The 17191-nt window shown below is 30.7% G+C and overlaps 2 protein-coding genes across 3 annotated transcripts; both read left to right on the forward strand.

Moving 5' to 3' along the window:
- Nucleotides 1-6441: 6441 nt before the first annotated feature.
- LOC100782205 (uncharacterized) lies at nt 6442-10309 on the forward strand. 2 transcript variants are annotated; one of them, XM_041012368.1, is made up of 5 exons: nt 6442-6695; nt 7280-7890; nt 8738-8846; nt 9161-9481; nt 9821-9854. In XM_041012368.1, exons 1-5 carry the CDS (start codon nt 6543-6545, stop codon nt 9830-9832), a joined length of 1206 nt encoding a protein of 401 aa, XP_040868302.1. In that variant the 5' UTR covers nt 6442-6542; the 3' UTR covers nt 9833-9854. The 2 variants fall into 2 exon arrangements, with proteins under 2 accessions (XP_040868302.1, XP_003520139.1); XM_003520091.5 differs by lacking the exon at nt 9821-9854 and adding an exon at nt 9928-10309 and having other exon boundaries at nt 6443-6695.
- Nucleotides 10310-12412: 2103 nt separating this feature from the next.
- LOC100820310 (protein SRG1) lies at nt 12413-15643 on the forward strand. Its single transcript, XM_003518755.5, has 4 exons — nt 12413-13065; nt 13964-14211; nt 14452-14776; nt 15051-15643. The coding sequence occupies exons 1-4, from the start codon at nt 12817-12819 to the stop codon at nt 15303-15305; spliced, it is 1077 nt and encodes a 358-aa protein (XP_003518803.1). The 5' UTR covers nt 12413-12816; the 3' UTR covers nt 15306-15643.
- Nucleotides 15644-17191: the final 1548 nt, after the last annotated feature.

The raw sequence follows: 17191 nt of genomic DNA on the forward strand, positions 1-17191 counted from the left end.
AAGACTCTCTTACTAGAGATACTTAGGCTTAGGATCTTAAGGGGTTTTTTTTTTCCTTGGTCTGATACTTTATTTATAGTTGAAGTGGGCTTTGGGCCTTTGTAGGCTCGTTTAGCGCGTCTTTCCTCACTTAGTGCACATTGGATTGCGTGCTTAACGGACTCCTCTTAGCATGTTTTGTATTGTTTTTGTTGCATGCTGAGCGTGAGTTCTAACTCTTGTGCTTAACGCCTCGCTTAGCACTTATGTCTTCTGTCTCGCTTAGCAAGAGCTACGCGTTGAGCGAGCCATTTAGGCTGGGCCTTGTTACAGATTTCTTCTTTTTCTTGATTTTTCTTCCGCTTTTGCTTTTAACACCTCCAGTTTTCATATTTGCAGTCAGGATTCGATAAAACAACAATTCTTAACAGTTTAAACACAAACAACTGCTAAATAATTATTTTAAAGGACAATTTTGCTTAATTTTCTATTATCAAAGTACAATTATTTAGTAGTTATCAAAATCCCCCAAATTAAAATTTTGCTTGTCCCCAAGCAAATCAGAAATAAAAATAGGCTTGAATGCTCCAACATTGTCAATGGCTGCACTTCCTTAGATTCATTCAATTGGTCCTTTCTACATTTGTCATAATCTCACAATGGAAGCATAAATAGCATCAAGATGAAATTGGTTACTATCGGAAATCAGTCAATTTGGTTTGCCTCACTTTCCTCACAAGGTTAGTGTTTCTCTCTGCGCACAAGTGTCTGGAGTGAGTGTTTGAAATTTTACCACCTGGAATTAAGATTCCCTAATTTTTCACTTCATCTCAATTAAAGTTATTCTTACTTACATTTGGTGGATCACTAAGGACTTTTATTGGCTTGTAATGGGGTCTGGCTAAACAAGAAATCATGGTTTTTTGGGATTTCAAAACTTAGGATTATAAGAGAGCATGCATCCTTAGAAAAACTTTCACTTATTTTCTGCCTAGGCTTATTTATTTTTCAGCCTTTATTCCTCTAACAACACTTTTCTTCTTGACACTTATGACACCTTTCTTTTTCTGCCCTTTATTTCCATTTTTTTTTAGAAATTACAAAAAAGAATACTTGGGCTTACAAACTTTTGAGGGTGCCCTATTGTGTGTTGCTCTACTTTCCTGAGGCAAATTCCCTTAGCAATCCCCCAAATTAAGGACTTGTTATGATTTGAAACCCTCATGCTCTCTTAGAACCCTAAAACAAGGTCAAGAATATCAAATTTAGGCTCAGAGGTTTATTCAAAATCATCACTAATTTTGGCTCAATAAGGGTGCAAGGGATAAAATCATTTCGGGTCGACTTTTTGGCTGAGTAGCTAGAATAAAAACAAACATGATCTTGATCATATCCACCTCATATAACTAATCTAATAGTCTAAGAATGATGCAAAACTAGAAACTTAAAAACAGACGTTCTCTCACAATTAAGTTCACAAAACTCACCGAGACAAGATAAAGTTATTGGCTTACCAGACTATGACCTCTTTTCATCAAGCTAACCTTTTCTCTCCTTGTGATTCATGTTCCAATGCTTGACTGACTCTTACTTCCGAGAACCAGCATTTTCATAATTTTCATGCAGCATCTCAAGTGTTGAATCCTTTCAAAAAAAGCTTAAAAAATGACTTCATAAATATCATGCAATTTTTATTCAATGACTGAATTTAAACTATTGGAATTAAATTACTGAAATTAAAATGCACAAAATCAAAATAAAGAAAAAAATAACACAACTATCCTAAAAAAAAAATTGCAACTAACTAAAAGATAGATAAGGTAAGAAATCCTGGATTGTCTCCCAGTAAGCGCTTCTTTAACGTCATTAGCTTGACGGGTCAAATGCCTTCAAGGTGACATGAAGGTCACAAAGAATACATCTTCCTTGCATTTTCGCCTCTTAGCTAGAGATGCCATGATACTCATGTATTTTGGAAGAACCTTCCACATCATTGCAAGAGAAGTGCTAGTGATCAAGGAAAGAATGACACTTAAGGCTTTTGCATGTTCTCCATGCCTTTTTTCCTTGACAATCAGTTGATGAGGAGGGTTATTGACTTGGAGAATACTTTCTTGTTGAATTTCTACTTGTGAGTACTTCTCCCATTGTTGTGCTTTCTCCTCACTTTTCTCTTCATCTTTTTCTTTTGAATCATGCTTTTTTACAGAGCTTTCCTTTGAGCTTCAACCTCTACAAAGTTTTCTTCTCTTATGGCCACAAATTTAGTCACTTCATCTGCTAGCTTACCAACTTGAATTTCTAGACTTTTAAATGCTTGTTGAGTAGATTCAGTGACTTCCTTGAATTGCATCAGCAAATTATCCAGATTAGAATTTTTTTCTTCTTCATATTGATTGTAGGGTTGTAACTCTTGCTCCCACTGATAATTTTCCATGGAGTAGCTCTTGCCAACCTGAATTTCATGGTTTTGCATTGAGTTTTGATTGGTTGTAGAGGTAGCATGGTATGCCGTGAATTCCGTGAACACACTTTCAAGAGTAGGAGTTCTTTCTTCTTCATATTGATTGTAAGGGTGTAACTCTTGTCCCCACCAAGAATTTTTCATGGAGTAGAGATGACAGTTGTCATTGAAATGCTCTCCTCCACAAAAATCACAATTTACCGGTGGTGGGTGATTGACCCTTGATCGTGTGCTGTCAAATACTCAGTCCACCTCCTCTTAAAAATATCTTCCATCTTTAAAATATCTCCCATGGATCAAATTCTTCTGAGGTTTCACCCTGCAATCATAGACTCATAAGAAAAAAGTTTTTTTAAAGAAAAGAGAAAAAAGGAAGTAAAATAAAAAGTGAAAACTAATTGCTTTAAAATTGGAATATGCAAATAATCAAGTACAAAAAACAAAGTCCCCGACAACGACGCCAAAAACTTGTTAACTTGTTGGCAAGTGTACCAAATTTGTCACAAGTAGTAAAGTACTCGAAAGTCCGAGTGTCGAATCCACAGAGACTTTGTTTGTACTTAGATTAATGCAAATTCAATTTACAAGCAAGAGATAAGAATAAAAGATATTGGAGAAAAGATAAAAGATAGAAGATAAAAAGATAAAAGATTTGAATTAAAGATTAAAAAGTAGAAGATAAAAAAAAGATAGGATAAAAAAAGATAGGGTAAAAAAAATTCAAAGATAAGAAAATTAAATATTAAGATAAAAAGAAAAAAAAAAGAAAAGATAAGTGATAATGTTGGGACCTGACCTGCTTTATTTGCCTAGGATGTATGATTTCATGATTTTTCTTTATCAATTTAGGTTATTCTATTCTACCTATATCTGTTCATTTACTTGCCCCTGATTCCTCACGATGACAAGCCTATTTTATTTATCTATCTCCCAATTTTTTTTACAAAGACTCAATAAATAAAATGCATGAAGTATGAATTCTAGATGTTTGCAAGAATGCATGGGCATAAAACGATCATTCTATGTTTAGGAATGACTTTCCTATAAAATCCTTTCTTTTTGTTCTATTAGAAGTTACCCTCTTCCGAGTGTCTAACCCCTAAAATCAATGCATGCATATTTTCTTTAAATCTTATTTAGAAGTTATCCTCTCTCGAGCATCTAACCCCTAAAGGAATATAAAAATAAATAATGCAAGATAAAAATAGAAAAGATAATAGAATAGAAACACCTGGAAGGAATCTTTTTGCATTGATAAATATGAAGTACACCATACATTGCTTTGGCTTTTTAGGCCTGCCAGACCCTAACTAGGGGTTTAGCCTCTTATGGCCATTGAGGACTTTACACTAAATGAGGTATAAGAACTGATAGAATAAGAGGGGTGAAAGAAAGAAAGGGAGTAAATGATTTCCCCTACTAGAGATACTCAGGCTTAGGATATATTTATTGTAGAGCTCTGAGTCTCTGGGATTGTTTTTTTCCCTTGGTCTGGCTCTCTATTTATACCTGCTGAAGTGAGCTTTGGGTCTTCGTAGGCTCGCTTAGCACGTCCTTCCTCGCTTAGCGCACATTGGATCGTGTGCTTAGCGGGATCCTCTCGCTTAGCATGTTTTGTTCTGTTGGATCGCGCGCTTAGCGAGTTCTGTTTCTGTTGCGTGCGCTTAGCGCTTGTTGCATGCTGAGCGCGGGTTCTGACTCTCGTGCTTAACGCCTCGCTTAGTGTCTGTGTCTTCTGTCTTGCTTAGCGCCTATGTCTTCTGTCTCCCTTAGCGCGAGCTACGCGCTGAGCGAGTCATCTGGGCTGAGCCTTATTGCAGATTTCTTCTTTTCTTTGTTTTCTCTTCAGCTTTTGCTTTTAGCACCTCCAGTTTTTATATCTGCAGCCAGGATTTGAAAAAACATCAATTCTTAACTATTTAAACACAAATAACTGCTAAATAATTATTTTAAAGGATAATTTTGCTTAATTTTTTATTATCAAAGTATAATTATTTAGCAGTTATCAGTATCATTCATTTGGGTGCAATATTTTCTCGTGGTTGTGTGTATATTTGAAAGTTGAAATGACAAGGTTTTCCCATCTTTCCTCTTATGGATGATATCATATGTAGTTTTTTTGGGTATCATGATATTGGTGTGGAGAATTTATCAATTTTATTGATGATTAATTTCTGTCTGAAAATCTGGTTGATCATCTTTAGTAAGTTTTTTTTCAATCATATTTTTTTAGTCATAAAACTTGAATCTGAGATCTTGAAAAGAAATTTAATCTAATATCACTTGGATTAATTGTTTTGTGGCATATTAGGGTTTCTGGATAAGTTTGATAATGTTGCAATTGCAAGTATTATGAATTTTAAATCATAAGTGACAATTTTTTATAGAATTTAATTTAATTGGAATATATTGTTAATATAAAAATATTTTATACTCATTTAATTATGAATTATTTTATAATTAATTTTTGAAATTACTTTTTGAAGCATTTTTTAATTATCAGTAAAAGTATGTGCTCGTCACATGTTGATTGATGAAGAATTTGTTTAATGCACTAATTTGTATAACGTATTAACCTTGTCAATCACTGCCTTTTATTTTTAGAATTTAATTTAATTTAAATACATTGATATCATTTAAATTACAAACTATTTAATTATAACTATTTTATATTGTATCATCGTGGATTTTTATAATAATTATTTCAAAAGATATATTTATAGTAATTTTAAGGGTTGATAGTGTAAATTTTTATATTGATTATATGAAAATTAAATTTTTATTTTTATTTATCATCTTATAGGTAAACCTTTGTTTTGGGTCTTCATGATAATAAATTATTTGTAGCCATTTAGTGATATTGTGCAACTCATAAATGAAAGTTAAGTCTTTTTTAACAATGGACAAAAAATGGACTCTATTCAAATTAATCTTTTCCCTTAATACTGTAGAAAAAGGGTACCAAGATCTCTCTCTGGAGCATCGTGGAGTTGATGGTATTTGCAATTTTACCAAAATTTACCTTGTGAAAGCTTCTTTATACTATGTCAATGGGTTAACTCTAGGATTTTAGGCCAGGGTTAAAAGCAATGTCTTTGTCAGACAAACGTGAGACATTGACAATTTCTATTTTCTAGAGACTATTAGAGCAGGTTTTGGCCGGCAAATAAAAAACCAATTGTGGGGTATCAAGCCACTTAAGTTGCCAAATGCACCTCTAGATTTGGCCTGCTGCTAAGTCAAATGTTAGTTGAAGTGCCGGAACTTCTGTCAGATTTTTAAACCTTGTATTGTTCTCTCAAGTTATTTGCTTAGTGGTATCTTTCACGGTCCTTAACTAATGTTATAGTTCTAATTTTATTTTTTGTTTTGTATTATAGTCTCAATTTTGTTTTCTCGTTGGCTTAGTTATTGGCTGTAACAGTGTAACACCATGATATGTAGACCAGAGTTTGAGCAGAGTGACATGGAATTAATTAAGCCAATGATATGATTTTCGGTGTACAATATCGACAAATCAAACTTAAATGCATACTATCTAAATTGCTCACTATTATACCGATCCTAATGAGTTAAGTCAATGATATGATTTACACATCCATTCAAATTGATTAATTAAAAAATAGACAAAATTCATGTGTGTAATATACAGATGGAATATAGTATTCATATAACAAAATCTTACAATAATTCGTACAAATAATTTTTTTCCCTCTTTACCGCATCACCTATCTTATTCTACATTTCCATTTTATTTCTCTACCTAATTCCTATATCTTATTTGTATGATTTGTCGCATACGTTTGTTATATGAATATAATTTTTAAAATAAATTGATAGTAGGGCAGGTAAATGGATTAGTTAGCCTCAGAAAAATATTGAGTCATATTGTAACATCATTAACCTTTTTTTATTCTTACTGCGTCACATCATTAACCTATGAAATTAAATTAAATTATATTATATAATCTATGAAGGGCTTATATATACAAAGTACTTGATACTTTTCCCTGAACAAAAAGTTTGTCTGCACATTTAATCCACATTCATGTGACAAGATTATCACTCATCCACGGCAACCAATCATAGTAAGGATAAAATGGCTTCTTTTTCAGTGGAAGAATTCATAGGAAATGGAATTTTGAAGGAACTGCTCCAAAAGTTGTTGGAAGAAGGGTGGGATGATGTACCAACCCTGAAGATTATGAGTTCAGAGGACATGGATTTACTACAGATGACACAAGAGCAAAAGGTTAGTCATCATTATCATTAGTTTTTATTGAAGTCTTTCGTCATATCATCTTATGATTCAATCATACTTCCCTTCAGAATGAAACTTTTATCATTTACCTGATTACACTCTTATCATATTATCCCAGATGAGATAGGCAAAAGTTCAATCCTAACTTTTGGTTGAGGAGTAAATATATTTGAAGTCGATGTAATATATAACTAACTTCGATTTTAGTTTTTCAAAAGTTTGTTTTGATTCTTATGATTTTTTTGTTGAAAATAGTTCCTATTCCCACTCACTAATTATGTTATGTTACATGTTATCTCAAAATAGTTGCTGAAGTTACATATTTAGGGGTGAAGTATTCATTAGTTCTGCCGATAGACTAATTTTTGCTGAAAATTCTGATTGACCATCTTCATCTCTCATATTAGTGATGAAGTTGATTACTTACAAAAATTATAAAACTTATGAGGAATAAAATCAACACTTATTTCTACAAGACTAAAATCAAATTTAATCATACTTACTGGTATTAAAAACATATCTGATACTTACTTAAACTATATCCTTCTTAAAGTGTTGTACTTCTAATGTTATAGGATGCACTTGGAATCAGATCATACCTGCATGATCGTGGACTAATGCAATATGCAGATAAGATGGAAGATTGTGGGAAAGCTCTGTCAGAGCTTATCAATTTAAGCACCACAGATCTTTCTACGCAATTCGAAATGAAGAGAGGCCACATTGCGCGCTTTATTAACAGAACAACAAGCGATGATTCTGTCAAATTACGTGCACTCGCTGCTCGAAGAAGAAGCAGCACGATGCATAGAGATGATAGCATTCCCAAGAGTGTTGGATCCAATAGCTCTAATAGCTTGACAAGATCACACATAAGAAGCAATGCAGCTTCTGATGCACTTGAACAATCAATGGCTGATATGAAGATTAAAGAAGGATATGTCTTTAAGGGGATTGTTGCTGCTGAACCAGCTGAGCCTAGAGCATGTGGCTGTGTGAATCCACCACCTCCTATCAGTGACCAAGTTGCTCCTTATGGTACTGTTGAAAATATTTCAGTTCAGAAACTTACTCCTGAGTACAAGATTGGCATGGAACCGTTGGTGAAAACCAAGGCTCCTCCACTGAAGGTTTCAGAACTGTGGCGAGATAAACCAGCTGTTTTCCTGTGTCTCAGAAGACCAGGGTAATATATTATTGTTGCTACACTTGAGAATTGCCAATTTAGCATGTATTTCAATTTTCAAACAGTGCATTTACTTCAATCATGTGCTCTTATGAGAAATTTGCATTATGCATACTAATATAAGTTTTCATGGTTCCACACAAGTACAGATTCACAATTGTTATATTCATAAGTAAGGTCATCATTATAAAGCAACAAGATACTAGTAAACAAGTAAGCAGCACACACTGTGAGAAATATGACAAAATTTAACATTTGAAGCCTTAGAAAACATAAGCTTTTGAATATTTGAACATATAACAATGCATTCTCTAACACTTTTTCATTGGTTGAAAACTTGAAATTCACACGGGTCTCACTAGTATGAGAATGAGGCCTATGAATTATGATCCATATGAATTTCATCTAATAGAAGAATGTGTCAGAAAAAAAGAATTAGTTAAATTATTTACTTGATCCCTATAATTTAAGTTTTAGTTACCATATGAGGAAATTGTAAGTTTTAGTCTCCACACATAAAAATTAAGTTTTGGTTCTATTATTTAATACCAGAGAAAACTTTATGATGGTATAAACCGCTACAACAACTTCTACAGAAAACTGTATAGGGACTAAAGTTTAATGTTCTCCTATAAGGACTAAAACTTAAAATAGAGACAATTATATAGATCAAATAAATAGTTTTACCGAAAGAAAATTAGAAAGCGTGTTGCTAATATTTTTCATATTTAAAATATGTCCCTTTTTAATTTACCAGTTACACAGTTACACCTAAATCAGGGTGTTTTATATTTACATGAAAGTGAAGTTTGCTGCCATATTCATGTCACTTGAAACTTGAAAACAGGTGCATCATGTGTAGAGCTGAGGCACACCAGCTCTATTCCAGAAAAGCCATATTTGATGCACTTGGGGTTCAACTTTTTGCAGTTCTTCATGAGCAAATAGACTCAGAGGTATTGTCATTCTTCAGCCATACATGTTCTTTCATTCAATTGAACCATTCATGGCTTTGACTTATCATAATCTGTGCCTGCTGAATAAGTGAGTGAGGTCTAAAACAAATTTTAAGAGAAATATTTTACTTTTAAATGAGAAAACTTTATATTGGATTTTCTTGTGAGCATATGCGTTTTTTTCCCCCTAATAAATGTGACCTTTTCTGCTTTATAAAAATTAAAAGCAAATATTATTTTGTTGGTAGACCTAAAACTTGAGCTTTAGTTGCTTTATCTTAGTACCAACACTGATCATAATTATGGTAAATCAGGTAAAAGATTTCTGGCCTCGATACTGGGGCGGTGTCGTGCTTCTTGATCGAGGTAGGGACTTCTTCAAAGCTCTTGGAGGGGGAAAACTGCTCAAGGAGAAGTTCCTATCAGGATTTTTGCTGAATCCTCGATCACTTTCCAACTACAAGCGTGCAAAAGCCATGCATATTGACTACAATTTCAAAGGAGAAGGTGAAATCAAAGGTGGACTCTTCATAATAGGGATGGGAAAGAGTGGCATAGCTTACCAGTTCATAGAGAGGAACTTTGGTGATTGGGCACCTATAGCTGAAGTCATTGAGATCTGTACTCAAATGCAGGTAACAGTTTTTGTTTTCATCAACTATTACAAATTATGTCTAAGATGATCACGTGTCTGTAATCTTAACTAATCTTTTATGACAGGTAATCAACTTTTCTGATTTACAAGAAAAAGTTCATAAAAATCAGTTATGTGTCTTGTAATAATTTTTTTGACTATGAGATTCTAAGATCATGTAACAATTTTTCATTATTTATTATTAGATATAAAAAAAAACTTAGATTAAGTTTCTATAGCCTTAACATTAAGTTTTCAATTTAAATCACGACCCGTGGATACTTTTTCTTTCTTTTTATTTTTCTAATGATAAATAACCTGCATTAAATATGCATTGCAGAATTTTCAGTAAACTGGAGAATTCAATGGTGAGGATATAAAGATTAAAGAATTTCCAAGGTTTGTCTTATTGGATATTTTGTAACTAATCTTTTGAACATGATGCAGAACCAACAAGAAGGTCAAAGGATGAGTGTGCAGTACTGAGGGGATCACTCAGAATGATTGAATATATTGGGCATGCATTTAGCCATTCACTAAAGTTCAGTTCCTTTTAATTCCATATCTCCTGCAATCAGGATACAACGTTCTTGCAATATAGATGTCAGTAAACATGCAAGACCTATTCGATAATACTCTTGATTTTAAAAACATTGTGTTTTTTTAGATAGATATAAATATACGGTTATAGACGAGTTGGATTATTAATCAATTATTAGAGTTTAATCAAGGGGATCTATACCTCACTTGATTAAGAAATTTGAATTATTATAAATCTCTAGGTATCTATTTTTTGATTGTTATGGATATTTTTTTTATTAGAGTTTAACTCATTAAAGTACTTATCAAACTTATTTGGTTAACTATAAAATAAAACGTTATTAGAGTTGAATTCATTAAGTACTATATCGAACTTATTTGGTTAACTATATAAATAATTTCTAGTTTAAAGTTAAGCTCAAACAAGCCTTGACATTAATAATTTTGCAAACAGCTCGTATATGTATATATTATCTGGATAGTTATAATTTAATTTATTTATTATATTTAGTTGTCGTTTACCTAAGTTTAATTTTTAAAAAATATATTTCACAAGTGTAATTTTTCTTTAAAAATTGACTTAAATATGTTTTTATCTCTAATAAATATTTAATTTTTGTATTTGTTTCCTGATAAATTTTTACTTTACGTTGAATGCATAGTAAAATAATGATTTTATTTTTGGTTTTTGATATTTTATTTTAGTTATTGATAAATTAATGAACTTTGTATTTATTTTCTAATAAATTTGTAAATTTTATTTTAGTCCAGGCTAATAACAAGTGAACTTTTTTTATCACAAAACAAATACAAAATTCATTAATTGATCAGATATTAAAAAAATGTCAATAATCAAAAATAAAATTATTACTTTATTAGTGATTCAATGCAACACAGAAATTATTAGGAAACAAATACAAAAATTAAATAATTATTAAGGATCCAAATCATATTTCATCCTTAAAAATATCATCTTGTTTGTGAAAAATTTATTTTCCGATATGAAGTTTTTTTTATAAATAAAAAATATTTTTAATATTATTTTACTTCACTTTCCAACATGAAGATATTTGTTGAATACTAATAAATTGGTAAACAAGATTTTATTCAAAGAGATATTTGATATAAAAAAAGACAATTTATACAAACTAAATGAGTCAAACTCAATTTTCGTAATTTTTAATAAAGGTAATCTCAAATTTTAAATATAGGGTTGGCAAGGAAATCCATTTGTCTATAATTCATTCATGTGAAATCCAATCCAATTGTTTGTAAAAAAAAATACTTATAAATATTTAATTTGAACATGAAAGTTATATCGTGACAATTTTAAAGGAGGACATGGCTGGAATATAGTTAGTTCATTCCTAATTAATACTCTGTATAAGAGACAAACAGTAAGTTAACAACAAATTCTACCTGTTATAGAAATAGGACAATTCAAACATGTTTAAAATGTAATAATAAGAATGTTTGTGAGAGTAAAAACAATAAGATTAGAGGTTTATCATTTACATCACATCCTCCAACAATATTTGTTATTGTTAACCTAATATTCATAAGTACTCTAGAGATCTTATTAGAATCTCTTACAAATAAATCTCATTTGACACTCATTTTTGGTTCGAAAGCATTTCACTATTTCACTTAACCAATAAAAAAAAGGAGATTATTAAATCAAAGGACAATTAAAGTAGTCCATCTTCAATCAAAGAACATAAGCAACATCGCTATCCATACATAACATGTGCATTTGACATCAAAGTAGTTTTCACCCTCTTACACTTGGGCTAAAACTTCCTACACCTCTAATTATTGCTTCTGGCAACGGCCAGTGGCCAACAGGCCATGTACATGCTTCCTTCCCTATACCGGTCATAGTCATTTGGTTCCTCTAAATTCAAACCACGACTCTTTCAACTTTTGCTGGTGTATATATGAATATTATATTAGCTACATAAACTTCATTTATATATATAAAAAAATTCGAATTTTAAACGCGACTTCTAGATTGGAAAAACAACATCATGCAGAAGCATAGTTTTTCTAATATGGCTGCAAGCTAGAGTTTAACAGATAGGACATTTACAAATGTGAGGAGTTTTAATCTTTTAAGACAATATTTATAGGTTGGGGCACTTTGTCCCGAATAATAATTAATTTGATTTCCAAACAGCGTGGAAGGTTATGAAAATAATACCTATGTTTAAGATCTTATTCAATGACCAAGAAAATAGAGATACAACTAAGGCATAAAAAAGATCATGAAAAATTGCTTTGAGTTTAACTGTATAATTTTTTGAATTTTTTTTTCATTGTTGATGGATTAGGTGATATGTTCTATATGACTCAACATGTGAATCAAGTCTTGCAGAATTGTTCTAGTAGTTTGGATACATATAATTAATATAACTACGTTAAATATTTCAAAGTTTTATTACATATAATGATTTTACTTTACTTGAGCATATCTAAAAGATATATTAGGTGGATCAGAAGGTTAAGAGAAAAAAGAAGAAGACGAAATTTCATCCTTTATATTAATAAAACTAATAAATCAACACTAATCGATAAAAAAAATTATAACATGATTGTTTTGAGGAAAATATATACTTCTGTTCTTATAAAAAAAAAGTTGACTTCTATGAAGTTGATCCAAAACTGAAACATGATGGACCGCACAATATTATTAAAACTTAAACTTCATATTTATTTAAACACTGCACACCAAATTAGAGCAAGCTAGAATCAGTTACAAGTATCCTATAGTTAAAATTGAACTTGTTTTGCAGAGCCATGGACCCGGAAATAGTAAAGAAGCTAGGAAGCTCTCTTCTGGTGCCTTCTGTGCAGGAATTAGCAAAGCAAGGCATCACCAAAGTCCCAGAACGATATGTTCGACCCAATGAAGACCCATGTGTTGAATATGACACAACATCGTTGCCACAAGTCCCAGTTATCGACCTGAGCAAGTTGTTGTCTGAAGATGATGCTGCTGAACTAGAGAAGCTGGATCATGCGTGCAAAGAATGGGGTTTCTTTCAGGTTTGGATGATTATTATTGGATTATTGTGTGTGTTCCTTTGTTCTATGTCCTTTTTTATAATCTACAGGCTTGACTGTTTTTATTATTTTAATTTTCGTACCTATTATAAATAATATGCAGAATCACTCACTTTTCAAAGACACATCATTATAATTAATATATTATATATTATAGAGATCAAAGTTTTGTTGTTCATAATAATTTTATCCAACTTAAATAAAATTATCCCTAAAGAATAATTGTAAAGTGTCTCAAAGGTAATCGACTAAGAAAAAATGACCATATATGCAACTGTGGAAAGTTAAATTGTGCTTCTAATCTTTTATAGAGTTAATAGACGTGTAATTTAAAACCTTGCCACCGTATACATTTTCCTCTTCGGTATAAAGTTTAGATTAAGGGAATACTCACCCTGAGATTGATAGTTATATCAGTTTAATTAACTCAGGTCTTATTTTGATATTTACTCGTACAAAACAGGGTTAATGATATGGTAATACAATAATATTTTGATAAGAATAATACAATAATATATAACAGTATAAGTTTTGTTCTGTTTTTTCTTCTCTAACTGTGTATATTAAAATTAAATAATCAATTAATGCCTTGCGATTGCAGTTCATTGTTCTACCCTCGATTTTACGTAGATATTGTCATAATTCAAGAAAGGATAAAACTTACATACAATACTTGTAGCACAGTTGGTGCTATTTTTCAATCAAATTTAGAGTTTTACCTCAATAATACGTGAAACAGAGGAATTCATTAAATGTCATTATGTATTATCGAGGTATAACTTCAAATCTGATTGGAGAACATCAATTCCTGCATAATAGCATATATTGCTTTTTCCAATGAAGAAATTGATTTTTATTTGCTTGTTAATATTAATGACAGTTGATCAATCACGGAGTTAATCCTTGTTTGGTGGAATATATGAAGAAAAATGTGCAAGAGCTCTTCAATCTTCCACATGAAGAGAAGAAGTTATTGTGGCAGAAACCAGGAGAAATGGAGGGATTTGGTCAAATGTTTGTTGTATCAGAGGAACACAAATTAGAATGGGCAGATTTATTCTACATTTCCACTCTTCCATCATACGCAAGACACCCCCACTTGTTTCCTAATATTCCCCGACAATTCAGGTTATTATACTTTTCTCTCTTTGTATGTAAGCACACTAATGTTTTTGGTATTTTCTGCTGGGAAAATCTCCAAATCATGGTTTAGGCAAAAACTATAAGATGAGTTTTTACCTCAACTATGTTTTGGGGGGTTTTCAAACTGAAAACCAAACATGTGTTTATCTTGCTTCCACCTTAGGTGCAACATCATTTGGTTACTAAGGTAATCAAAGTCTAAAACAAACTTTTTCTTCATTGCAGGGATAATCTAGAGAAATATTCTTTAGAATTGAAAAAACTTTGCATCCTAATCTTTGAATTTATGACAAAAGCTCTTAAGATCCAACCCAACGAATTGCTAGATTTTTTTGAAGAGGGAGGGCAAGCAATGAGGATGAATTATTACCCTCCATGTCCCCAACCAGAACAAGTCATTGGACTTAATCCTCATTCTGATGCTGGTGCCCTTACAATCCTTCTCCAAGTCAATGAAATGGATGGCCTTCAAATAAGAAAAGATGGAATGTGGATTCCTATCAAACCCCTCTCTAATGCTTTTGTCATCAATGTTGGAGACATGCTGGAGGTAACTTGCAAATATTCATTTCAAATATCCTTAAATCATGTATCATTCAAATAATCTTACAACAATATAAGAATAGGAAAAAAATTATCATAGCGAGTTGTGTCTAATTTCCTGTAATGTAGTGAATCAAGGTTTGAATCTACACTGAGTAAGGTATCTATATTTAGTTTTCAACCGTATCTTAAATATGATTGTTTCCAAAAGAAAATGTCCATGAGAACATTGGTATTTACTTAATTTTTTTATACATATCCTTAGTGATTTAATTTGGCAGATAATGACCAATGGTATTTACCGGAGCATTGAACATAAAGCTACAGTTAACTCAGAGAAGGAAAGGATTTCCGTTGCTACATTTCATAGTCCAAGATTGACCGCAGTTATAGGTCCAGCACAAAGCCTCATCACTCCTGAAAGACCTGCAACTTTCAATAGCATTAGTGTAGAAGATTTCTTCAAAGGGTACTTTTCACGCGAGCTGCAAGGGAAGTCATACATTGATGTCATGAGAATCCAAAATGGGTTATAGTAAAAGGATAATTGACTTTATGGGGCAGAAAAATAAAACAAGAACACAACAAACAATTGTGTGGCATGTGGTACCTATGCCAAATAATACGATATTCATCGTGCAATGATTGAAGCTGAACATCTTACCTTGGTAGGTGATTTGGATTAATACATTTACATCGTTGGTTTTAATGTTTGTTATTTGGCCACGGGTCATTACACTTTTAATATTATTTAACAATTCTTCTAAGCTTACTAATTCAGACTAGGTAATTTAAATTACGTATCTCACTTTATGATACTCAAAGTTGTGGCTTCCAAGCACTTCCATATATAGCCAACATTAATTTTGCTTTTTCTCTATCGACCAAATTATCTAACTTAGTCTATGTTCTGATGTTTGTACCCAATTTATTTGGTTTAGTTTCTCCCTAAATTTCCTAAACTTAGACTATATAGACTATAGTCTATATATAGTTTAATCACTGTAACTCTAACATCTTAGTTTTCATGAATGTTAAGCTACCTGAAAAACAAATCTCCAACTCTAAATTTTGATCTTAAGCTTTATGTGCAATTGAAAGACGTAACTTCTCTCTTTTTCCTTCTCCTTCTTAGTAGTTTTCTTTGTCCCCTCCTCCATTATGTTTACATCCGAAAATTCAACTCTGACAAGCTCATTTATGTTAAATAGGCAGGACAAATTTATTTTTTGCATCTATGTTTTTAAAATGTTGAATTTGATTTTTATTTAATTTTTAAAAAACTTGTTGTAATCTTTTTTAGATGGATAATGACGTTGACAGTCAAACTGAACACGTGTCAATTTTTACACTTTTGTGCCAATAAGTGGTTTTCAAAACCATGGTTTTAAGAATGCCACTATAACAATTTAATAATTTTTAAGTTTAGGAATTTACTTTTCTAAATTAATTTATGAAATTAAATTAAAATTTTTGTATTACATAATATTTAAATTATATTTATTGATATATTATATTATGTTATATTTAATATACAAAATTTGATACTAATATATCATATTATAATATATCTATCTCTATTATATAAAAGAATAGGTGGGTGAAAAGTCTAAAATAAACATATATTATTGACACTTGGTATAAACAGAAATAAAATGAGAATTTTAAAAAAATTAATATTGAATGTAAAAAACGGGAGAGAAGAAGAGAACAACAGAAGAAGTTTGTTTATGGGACGCCGCGTATGCAGCTGGTGAGGAAAGGAAAATTGAAATGGAGATGCCTATTTTTTTTAGTAACGGAGAGAATTAAATTCTTTTTATTCACCAAAAAGTAGTTAAAAAATACTACAGATGCCCTTTTATATATTTTTTTACAATTTTTATACTTTTTAAAGTGTTTTACTTTTTAATCTAAGTGAAGGGTATGCACGGTATATTTAAATTATATTATATTATATTAAAATATTTTGTTATATTAATATGATTACATTGTATAAAATAAATATTAACATTTTTTATATTAAAACAATGATTGTTTTTAATATATTATATTAAAATAATAACAAATATTTATAATTTATTTTATTTTCTAATAATTTAATAAGTTATAGTAATTTATAGTTTAAATTATATAATATTTATCTTGTTATTAGCATTAATATTTATGTTTTACAAAAATTTAAATTTATTTATTTTTGGATTAATTATTTTTTAAATATAAATATTATAAACTTTGTAATAATTATTATGTTATGTTATATTTTTATAAAGCGTAATAAAATAATTTCTGATATATTTATTTTAATTATTGAAATTATAATTATATTATAATTATTATTATTATTTTATTATCATTTAAATAAAATAATTAATAAATAAATTCAGAAATTATTATTATGATTTATTTATAATTGTTCTAA

The sequence above is a fragment of the Glycine max genome, chromosome 2, assembly GCF_000004515.6.
Source record: "Glycine max cultivar Williams 82 chromosome 2, Glycine_max_v4.0, whole genome shotgun sequence".
NCBI classification, from domain to species: Eukaryota; Viridiplantae; Streptophyta; class Magnoliopsida; order Fabales; family Fabaceae; genus Glycine; species Glycine max.

What these genes read in the sequence shown, in the direction of transcription:
- LOC100782205 (XM_003520091.5), top strand. Translation starts at nt 6,543, where the DNA reads ATGGCTTCTTTTTCAGTGGAAGAATTCATAGGAAATGGAATTTTGAAG. An exon ending in CTGTGTCTCAGAAGACCAGG is followed by an intron (nt 7,891 to 8,737) that starts GTAATATATTAT and finishes ACTTGAAAACAG; the next exon opens with GTGCATCATGTGTAGAGCTG. An exon ending in AGATCTGTACTCAAATGCAG is followed by an intron (nt 9,482 to 9,927) that starts GTAACAGTTTTT and finishes AACATGATGCAG; the next exon opens with AACCAACAAGAAGGTCAAAG.
- LOC100820310 (XM_003518755.5), top strand. Translation starts at nt 12,817, where the DNA reads ATGGACCCGGAAATAGTAAAGAAGCTAGGAAGCTCTCTTCTGGTGCCT. An exon ending in AATATTCCCCGACAATTCAG is followed by an intron (nt 14,212 to 14,451) that starts GTTATTATACTT and finishes TCTTCATTGCAG; the next exon opens with GGATAATCTAGAGAAATATT. An exon ending in ATGTTGGAGACATGCTGGAG is followed by an intron (nt 14,777 to 15,050) that starts GTAACTTGCAAA and finishes TTAATTTGGCAG; the next exon opens with ATAATGACCAATGGTATTTA.